The 10,909-nt window shown below is 39.1% G+C and overlaps 1 protein-coding gene across 1 annotated transcript; it reads right to left on the bottom strand.

Annotated features, from left to right (window-relative positions):
• Positions 1–543: 543 nt before the first annotated feature.
• LOC102781480 (cathepsin L-like peptidase) lies at positions 544–2,984 on the bottom strand. The gene is made up of 8 exons (XM_006798492.3): positions 2,862–2,984; positions 2,488–2,592; positions 2,147–2,289; positions 1,800–1,997; positions 1,515–1,706; positions 1,277–1,442; positions 1,062–1,167; positions 544–855 (listed from the first exon to the last, which is right to left on the bottom strand). The coding sequence occupies exons 2-8, from the start codon at positions 2,585–2,587 to the stop codon at positions 756–758; spliced, it is 1,005 nt and encodes a 334-aa protein (XP_006798555.2). The 5' UTR covers positions 2,588–2,592; positions 2,862–2,984; the 3' UTR covers positions 544–755.
• Between the last annotated feature and the right edge of the window lie 7,925 nt (positions 2,985–10,909).

Here is a 10,909-nt window from a genome sequence, read left to right on the forward strand (position 1 = left end):
CGAAAAGGAAGAGCCAAATGTGCATTACTTAATGTTTTGCATCATTTAATCATTTTAATGTTTTGTATCATTTAATGGCAATTATGTGATGCATCCATTAGGAGTCTGCAGGTTGTGCAAAATGCTGCAGTGCGTTTTTTAACTGGAGCAGAAAAGTGTGAGCACATTACCACCATTTTAATTTCACTCCACTGGCAACCTGTATGTTTTAGGATCGTTTTTTAAGTTCTTTTATTTGTTTTTAAATCTCTTAATGGCCTGTCATGACCGACCTTTAACATGTGCTAACTTTTGTTCTGAAAAGGAACAGCCAAATGTGCATCACTTAATGTTTTGCATACTATTGTATCATTTAATGTCAATTATGCAATAACTATTGTCAATATGTGTCTCAATTAAACAAAAATATCATCCATCTAGAGGAGAAACTGGGGGTTACTCAGTCAGTCATCTTTGTTCTCTTGGAAACATAAAATCTGTCCTCACAGTGGACTGATCCACTTATTAAGCTACACGCGAGCAACAAAGTGAAACAGACAAAAGTAAATGTTTACATCTCAGTTTATTTACTTTTTGTACGTAAAATTATATATTTCGACCACATTGAAGAAAATCCTAGACTAACACTAACCTGGATTGAATAAATCTTAAATGTTCACATATATTTCGGTTTATCTAAACAAATGTTTAAGATTAACATGTGTACATTTTGTTCAAATGGAAAAACAAATGTAGCTGAGTTTGTTTCCACCACTTCAGACTAGAGGGTAGCTTGCTGCACTAGCAATCCCACACTGGTTCTGTTTGTTCCTGCTCATCTTAACGTATCCCATCTCTCCCCATCCAAGACCCCAGCTACAGAAAGACAGAAAATAACAACATTTAGCAGGTAAAACTCAGTTATGTTCACACTAATAGCATGCAGCGACATAATGATCTGTATTACGTTGTGAAACCACAAATAAGATGCCTTTGTATGCAGCTGTGCATCAGCACTGGGTGAATGTTAGCAGGAATGAAGTGCATGAATTCAAATATGACCATCACCTGTGGGTATTTACCTGTTCTTGACCAGCCAGTAATCATGTCCATTCTCAGTACCATAACCCACAGCCAGCACACCATGGTCCAATTCTAGGATGCTGCACCCAGGTTCATCATACACTCCTTTAAATACAAGTGAATTAGACTGACAGGTGTAAAGAACAAATAAAACACTTCTCAGTTCTTGTACTATTTGAAGAAATCTTCCAAAACAGTGTTTCAATGTCTGCACCTGATGTATAGAACTGGAAGGATGGATGGGAAGCATCAATTGCTACAGAAACCGGTCCGATGGTGCCCACAGCCTCCTTCAGGGCTTCTTCATCAAATTTACTCACATCAACATAGCCGCTGCATGTGGCACCAACACTTGCAGGGTTGTAGCGACAGAACCAGTCCTAATTGAGAAATTATTTACATCAACAAGAGATTTGGTGTGATATGGTTTTGACATACTGCTGTCTATTTACTTCAGCCTCGTAAGGGTAGGATGCCTCAGTGTCAATTCCTCCATTGGCTTCGATGTACCGGAAAGCAGAGTCCATCCAGCCTCCATTGCAGCCCTTGTTTCCATATGTGCCAGAGCAGTCGACCAACTGCTGCTCACTCAGAGACACCAGCGTTCCTGTCTTCCTGAAGTGCTGACCCTCCAGTGCACCAGTCTGCAACAAGAATGAGTCAGTTTTTAAAAAGGCAACAGTCGAGCAAAGTTTCCCGCTTTATAACAGTAGGAAGACTGATTCCAATATACTCACTGCACTGAAAGCCCAGCAGGAGCCACACTGCTTCTGATCCTTGACACCAGTGACGTATCCCTTATCCCTCCAGTCAACAGTGTCGGGCAGATCAGTACCTTCAGGCAAGCGAAGGAAGGTAGAGCCACGGCGAGGCAGAGAAGCATTGAAAGATCCAAGGCAGCCCCGGGAAACCAGCTGTTTATACTCTTCATTTTCCTGATGAAGAAGAACAAAATTATTGGGGTTTAACTGTAATTTTTAAAGCCGTTGTATGCAAATTGTAACCAAAATTACTGATGGCTATTCTAGTAATGAACTTTGATGTGTCATTCTGAAACCTGACTGCCTTCTGTTTCTACACATACCATGTCAGCAAAGTAGGTCATACCAAGCCGGTAGGATTTGAGGCCCTGATCAGCCAAGATGTTGTGCATTAGCACAAGTTTGCGGTTGGTGAGCCAGATCTGCTTACGGTGAATCTTCTCTGATGGAGAATCGTAGGATTTTCCTGTCAGTCGGAAAAGTGAAATATCAGAAACAGAATAAAAGAAAATCACGTGTAATCGATCATTAATGAATAAAATTTTAATTTAAGCTAAAAGGTTTTCTTTCATTTGAGACATTATTGTAAAAACCACAAAGTATGATCAGCAGCTTCTGACAAAAACCTTCAATATAAGAGTAGAGAAAGAGTCTGTTGTCTCACCAAACTTGAGCTTCCAGGCGTGAAACTCCAGATCTTCCAGAGAGATGCTGGCACAGCTGGCTACAGCCAGAACAGCAGAAACAGCAAGCAGCAACTTCATCTTGACTGAACACAAGCAGAAGAAGACAGAAATCCTTTGTGACTTACAGGAAATCACACATGCAGTTTATGATGTTTTTCACATCAACATTAAAATATTTTCTTTCATGATGCTGGATGTCATTTTCATATTACCATACTATGTGCTCTATGTTCCAGTTCCAGTTTCTTTTTAATCTATTCCTGTAATTCTTTCTCGAAATAATGAATCTTTGCATTACTGAAAGTGTATTTGGACCTGTCTATGTGTTGTCATCTGTGCTGCAGCTACTTACCTGTCTCGTTGTCTTTGTCTGTTGTGAAGACTGAAGAATAACCACCTGTGTGAGATACAGCTCTGTGTCAGAGAGGTGTTTTTATTTACCTGACTACCTGTTATGATTGCTTCATACCAGTCAGTCAGGTGTTTTTCAGCAGTTCTTCAAAGAAGAGAAGGAATGTTAGGCACTGAAATAGAAAAAGGTGGAGCTATACATTAAGAGGAGGATCGCACAGTGCCACAAATTAAAAAAAAAAAAAAGCGTTTTATGCAGCCTCAGCAAAAACAAGGAACTTAAGTGTCATGAATCATCAGGAGGACATGATCAGCGTTTCAGTAGCTTGTTGCAGAATTTGACAATGTTAAGATTTCACAGAACGTCTGGCTTTTTACACCTCTCACAGTTGTTCACTGAAGTGATTAGGTGGAGGACCCTTCATGACAATCAGCATTCCTTGGTCTTCTTTGGTCTCACAAAGTTTTTGCAGGTGTTTCTGGGCTCAGTGACAAAACAGTCCTAGACTGATATATATTGTGACTATTCAAATGGACAAAAAAGGCTGTGGTATATTTCTCCTGTTGGTCTACTTACAAACACTATTCTCTAAATGCCACTACTCTGAAATTTGATTTTATTAATTGAAAATGTCTTTTCCCCTATTGAAATGTGGCATAGATACCTCTGCTTGATCTCCCATTGGCATATTCAGTTTCGCCTCTTTTGGCCCAATCCTGTTATAATGTAATGTGTTCCTTGATAATAAGGATATACTTTGTCATCAGTGTTCAGCTGCTGTCCATCCCACTGGGGTGACGCTTCATGTGTCTCATCTAGTGCTCATCTTCAAGCAATCAGTGGGAGAGCTACTTAAACCTGTGCAACCTGCTTTTACTCGGCAGCTCGTTATGCTCTCCATGGCGGTAACTAGCGTAGTGGCATAACTTGCCATTATACCTCAAATACACTGGAAATTCCCACGGACCTCCCCTCCTCAGGGCCTTCAAAGCCTGGACCTGGAAGTAAGCAGAATAAACTCACCAGCAAAAGACTCTGAGTTGACTGCTTATTATCCATACAATAACTCCGTCTCCGTCTGTTACAGGATCCCTTTTGCCGCTCTGTCTCTCGCCGTGACCCCCTCTGTGATCCAGCTCCCTTCTCAGCTCCAGTCGCCACTCCCCATAGCCATTTCTAATCTGGCTCACAAACTCTGCTGTCAAATAAATACTCTTGTAAATAGTTTCCTCTGCGTCTTGGTGTCTGCATTTGGGTCCACTCCTTGGTGAACTTTCAGTTCATGAGATTGTGTGAGTTACACTTTGTTGTGTGACTTAATAACCATGCAGTGGTTTTTATCATTAGAAACTGTGTTAATTAATCTACTTTTATCCACACAGAGATATTCAGCACTTGAGTGATTTTTAAAATTTAACTTGTGATTAAACCAGTGCAGCTTGTCAAACATGTTTTGACTGTTTTTGCCGTTAGTGTCATCCATTTCTTTCCCTTCTCAGTTCTCAGAATTACACTGTCATTGAATTTCTAATCAACCAACATGTATGAAGAAAGAAAATAAATGTCTCTGTCCTGTTCCACTTTTTGAAAATAAATGTTAATAAAAAACACTCTAATAGTGTCACAATCCAGGCCGCAGATTGTGTGGAGGTTGTGGTGTGTGTAACCAGATGCAGATGAGTGAGACAGAATTAAACTTTAACGAAAAGCGAGCACGTCTTGTCGCTGAAAATGAAAACATAAACCAAAAGAAAGGAAAAAGGAAGGAAGAAACTAACGTAAAACTTGAACTGGGAAAATAAGTGCATGAAACATGAAATCCCTGAACACATGGAACATAGAAACACAGGGAAGGTTAACCGACGATCTTGACAATGAACAAAGGGAAACTCACACAATAAATGCACATGAAGGTGATGAGGGAAGTGGAAACACACAGGGAACACAGCTGGAACGAGTTAAGGCGTAAAAAAAAATAATTCAAACCACAACATGCTGAAGGAAGTAAAACTGTAACTGAGGGGTAAAAGCACAAAATGTTAAATTCAGACAGGAGAATCCAGAGAGGAGACATTCATCTACAAAAGTTTTCAGTTTATATCTTTCATCTGATGTTTGCAAACCAAAGGCCATAGAAGCAGGAAGTATGTGAGACTGCTTCTGACACATCAGACTTTTGAACAACATAAATGGTTTATTTAGAATTATTTATGTTGACTGAAACTAGCTTATGAACCCAAAATAATGTCACGATGTTTGCTTTGCGCATGACTTGTACTCCGCATTTCTACTTTAACCACAGATTGGAGTGTTTGTTATTATTAACAGCTTTTCCGGCTTTTTTTTAACAGGCATTCTTTTGCATCTTTAGTCATTTAAAAAAATAGAGAGAGATAGACACAGAGTCCACCAAATTTGCTCTTCAATGAAACTAAAATGTAATCCATGCAGACTCTACACTAAAAGCTTGGGGCTAATCAGCTAATCTGATTTGTAAAAATCTTTGGATTGACCGACAGACAACAGATTCTAAATCTAAATTCCACTGCATGGTTATTAAGCCACGCACCACCAACAAAGTAAAACACACAAAAGTAAATGTTTACATCTTAGTGTCAAACATTTATTTATTTACATGTGTTTGCAGTCATTATAAGGTTAGTCCATTAAACAGAAACGACACACCAGAAACCAAACCAGAAATAAAACTTAGAAAAGATCATTTGATTTTAAAGTAAATTATATGCCCCCTGCCCCTTATTTCCATCTGTTCAGATCAAAGGGTAACTTGCAAAACTAGCAATTGAAATTGTTCCTGCTCATCCTAATGTAGCCTATCTCTCCCTATACAAGACTCCAGCTGCCTCAGAAAGAAACAAATGAACAGCATTCAGCAGCTAAAACTCAGCTGTGTTCACATTAATAGTTTAACCTCATGTCATAACAATCTGATTAACAAAAGATGCCTTTTGTAGCTGTGTATCTGTGCGAATGTTAGCAGGAATGAAGTGCATGAATTAAAACATGTCGGTATTTACCTGTTCTTGATCAGCCAGGAGTCATGTCCTTTGTAAGAACCGTAACCCACAGCGAGCACACCATGGTCCAAATCGGTGCTGCTGCACGCAGGTTCATCGTACATGCCTTAAAATACATGTTAGTTAGGGGTGAGTGATGGTGACTGATGGGTTTAAAATAACAAGAAAAAATATTTCTTGTTTTATTTGAAGATACTTAAAATACTTTCAAAAGTGTTTTAATGATTGTACCTGATTGGTAGAAATGGAAGGACTCATGAGAAGCACCAATGGCCACAGAAACCAGTCAAATGATGACTACAGCCTCCCTCAGGGCTTCTTCATGTTATCTACCTGCCAACCTGTTATGATTGCTTCATACAAATCAGTCGGCAGAGGTGTGTGTGTGTGTGTGGGGGGGGCAGCTCTTGAAGGAAGATAAGGAATGCCAGGCACTGAAATAGAAAAAGGTGGAGCTATACATCAAGAGGAGCCGCTCATTTAAGGAAGTGTTTTATGCAGCCTCAGCAAGAACGAGGAACTTAAGTGTCGTGAATCATCACGAGAGCATGATCAGCTTCTCAGCAGTTTGTTGCAGGATTTGAAAGTGTTAAGATTTCACAGAACGTCTGGCCTTCTTATACCTCTCACAGTTGTTCACTGAAGTGATTAGGTGGAGGAACCTTCATGACAGTCAGCATTCCTTGGTTTTCTTTGGTCTGAAGTAGTTTTTGCAGGTGTTTCTGGGCTCAGTGACACACACAGTCCTAGACTTAAATATATTGTGACAAACATCTTGAAAGGCAGTGGTATATTTCTCCTGTTGGTCTGCTTACAAACACTCTCTTAATATTACTACTCTAAAATTAGAATTTTACAGTGAAAATGTCTTTCCCTCTTTTGAGATGTGAGATTTTGAGAATGTAACTATCTTTTACCTAAATACATTTGATGCCATTCATTCCTGAATCATAATGATAGATAAAGAAATATATAGGTCAAACTTCACATTACCAGCCACCTTCACTGAACAAATTAATTGTGCTGTAAAGAGGAGTGCAACTAAGAGGTGGACAAACATTTTTCCCATCACTTGTAAGTGGCGAAACCAGCATCCAAGGTCCTCTGCCAATTTATTCAGGTAATGTAGTTATTTTTTATTAATTAGAAATACATGCTTTTTCTCCTTTCAGGCTTGCCAGAGACACGGAGGACTGTGGTTGGCAGTTCCATTTCCCCCCACTACAACTCCTGACAACAAGTCTAAGTGTCTTCCCAGAAGCAAACTCTGCCACACACTAAAGACCTTTCTCCTACAAATACACAAGCACCAGGGACTCACTATGTGCAGTAACCTCGAATGTCTACATGTCTACATCTCCATATATCTGTCCCATGGGCTCTTATCTTATTCATATCACTGGTAGCTTTTTGTTCATTATTTCTAAATTTTGAATTCCATTATACACATTTTTTTTGTGTGATTTAGTTGTCAGTTGTTTAGGTTGTTGTAGTGCTGTGTTACTGTGGACTTTATTATTTAATTTTTCCTTCTCATGTTACATCATGGGGCAGCACGGCAGCACGGTAGTTAGCACTGTTGCTGCACAGCAGGAAGGTCCTGAGTTCAATTCCACCATCTTTCTGTGTGGAGTTTGCATGTTCTCCCCGTGTTTGCGTGGGTTCCCTCCGGGTATTTCGGCTTCCTCCCACATGCAGTTTGTGGGGATAGGTTAATTGATTAATCCAAATTGCCCATAGGTGTGAATGTGAGTGTGAATGGTTGTCTGTGTCTCTATGTGTTAGCCCTGCGACAGACTGGCGACCTATCCAGGGTGTACCCCACCTCTCGCCCTATGACAGCTGGGATAGGCTCCAGCGCCCCCCGCGACCCTGAAAAGGATAAGCGGAAGCGAATGGATGGATGGATGTTACATCATGTCTTAGAAAAAAAGTAAACCTCTTGAATCTTGATTAATTGATCACCAGTCACACAATACATCTAATATCAGTTATATTTTATTAGTGCATACGGAGAAAACATCAAATTTCCAGTTTATCAAGCAAGCCTTACCACAGTCTCTCCTCTCCTCGCTTTCATACACTTCTTTTGATCTCTTGCGTGTCACACATTCACATTTTTTTCACTCCTCCAAAAATACTGAATACTGGTTATGTCTGTTGAGCCACCTCTGGCGCCCTCTTGTGATGTCCCCTTGTATTGTTTGTCAGATTGTTTCTACAGACTGTGATCATTTCTGACAAGAGCAACACCAGGATTTAAAAAGTGACCAAGTGATCATGGGCCACTGCAATTAACTGCCTGGGATTTTCATGTAACCTTTGAACAACACAAAATCATTGAACTTCACCTTGTTGTTGAAGGCATTTCACATTATGTCAAACATAAACTCGTTCTTTACAGTCATATTAAAACAGGAAGAATACCCATTTTAAATTCTAAGGTTTTAAAAAGGGCTTAAAATGAGGTAAATTAAACCTTTGCATAAACTACAAAGCATGACATATTACACCAAGTCATTATTTAATTCTCAAAAAATCAGCCACAATGCAGAAACAGGGTTTTGAAACAGCTACTGCTTCCTTCCATAAGAAGTCTTTAGGGTGTATTTCTCTGCAAGGTGCTGAGAATTAAATGTACTTGAACCCACTGCTGTACATTCTCATTAAGCCATGACTGCTCAGTCACAGTCTAATTTGGATCAGAGTTTACATTTTTTTAGTTGGACAGAATACTACTCATCCAACATTTTATTTGATTTAAAATCCATAAAACATTATAGACTATAGATTTTGATGAAGCAAATGAAGTTAATATTTCATGGAAAATTTTTTAGTAATCACATATTTTTGAATCCACAGGTCCTGTTTGTAATTTAAACTAACTTGTCACCTTAGCTTGGAAAATCTCATTAAGAATGTGTGACAAAGGTTAAAGAGAAGAAGTTTTTGGCTTAATTTCTATTCTTCATCTGTTTAAAAAAAAAAAAAACGAATACAAAAGACAACAAACTATATCACTTTATTTTATGTGTACCTGTAGTGATGATGAGAAAACGTCAGATTGATTTGTAAAGAGAATCAAATTAAAGGTTTTAGACACTAAAGAAAACATTAGCAGCTGAAAACGATATGCAAACCAATATAAAAAAGGCTGGACCTTGATCACTTTGATTACTCATATCATTTATTATGCCTGTATAACTGAGTGATGAGCAGAGGAAGAAAAGAAATGGCTGAACTATGCAAAGTTCGTAAACTGAACTTCTGAATAAACCAGTGCAACCTGTCAAACATGTTTTAATGTAAAGACTGTTATTGCCGTTACTGTCATCCACACATTTTTGTCCTCAATTTCCAGAATTACATGTTCAGTCAACTTCAGGTTGAAACCAACCTGTCCTGCGCTATTCTGTCTGTTCGGTTTTTGAAAATAAATGATAATAAAAACTGTAGACATGGTCATATGTAGCGAATAACTGGAAACTGCACAGTGTTTAAGTTGGACTCTCACACATTAACTGACCAGACGGACTGTATATGAGTTATTAAGGGATTCAGGACATAATAAACATGCACAGTCAAACCCATTTTCCCACCAAAGAAGGTGAACTTCTTAAGTTGCTGAGCTTCATGAACAAGGTTTGGGGAATGTAACAAAGCCTTTCAACCAGGTTTTAATAAATGCAATCACATATTGATTGTTTTGTTAAAATTCCACTGTGGGGTGTACAGAAGCAATTTACTGAAACTATAGTTCAAGATACAAAATGTCTAACAAACATTTATTTTCAAATTAGTACATAATGGTTTAATACAAATGATGCCATGTTCTGAACAAGTGGACTGCATCTCTAGAAAGGTGGAGGTCAGGTGGAAGGTCTTCTTTGGTATTAAGTCATTTATGCAGAGCTCTGAGGTGCATTTAGAGTTAATGTTGAATGGTATGTGGGCAGATATTAGATTAGCTCCCAAATAAAGGCTAACAGTTGAGGTAAGAATATTACAACCAGAAGAAGCCAAGCACAACAGTTTGCAAAATAAAAGTTTAGTTCAGCAGGTCTCAACTGAAATAAGTGGTTACACCATTAAGACCCAGATTTACTAAACTGAGAAAAATCGTGTGTGTACATGTGTCTGTCTGTAATCTTTATCTCATGCACTGTCAAAGTGCATGCAGTTGAATTTGTGTCCACCACTAAAAACAGTCTTGCATTAGAGCACGGCAAGTACAGTGAAATTTGGAGATTGGAGAAAAATTGGAGATTTACTTACCTGGTTGATTGCGAATGCATCAAGACCCACACTTGTTATTAATCTCTGGCTCTCTTCCACGTGTCTTTTATCCTGTCTTCCTTCACTCTCCCCAACTGGTCGCAGCAGATGGCCCCGCCCCTCCCTAAGCCTGGTTCTGCTGGAGGTTTCTTCATGTTAAAAGGGAGTTTTTCCTTCCCACTATCGACAAAGTGCTTGCTCATAGAGGGTCATATGATTGTTGGGTATTTCTCTGTATGTGTTATTGTAGGGTGTACCGTACGATATAAAGTGCCTTGAGGCGACTGTTGTGATTTGGCGCTATGTAAATAAAATTGAAAATAGAACATTTTGGTGAGTCGTCCAAATCCTTGTTCATTCTTACACAGGAGGGTAATAAGGGAACTAAGAATACCTGGGGAAAAAACGCTGACACAAATGACCTGAACACCACAGGGGACATACAACTAAACACGCTGAAAAAAGAACACGAGACACGTGAAAAAACAGGACACATAATGGGACGTAGACATAACAACTTGAACTTGACAACATGGAACATGCTCTACCATGCATAACTGTGTGCAGTCCCCTTAGCCCCACCGGCCCTGAGCTGTATTGTCTCAAAGCAGAACTTTACAAAACACTTAATTAACTAAATTTACGTGGGTCAGATGTGTAAAAACCAGACAGGATCAGCTATTGCATCAGCACTTGAGGATATTCTGAGGGAGGGACAGGTGAAGGTAAGGAGTT

This window comes from Neolamprologus brichardi, chromosome 19 (assembly GCF_056152115.1).
Source record: "Neolamprologus brichardi isolate AB-2024 chromosome 19, ASM5615211v1, whole genome shotgun sequence".
NCBI classification, from domain to species: domain Eukaryota; kingdom Metazoa; phylum Chordata; class Actinopteri; order Cichliformes; family Cichlidae; genus Neolamprologus; species Neolamprologus brichardi.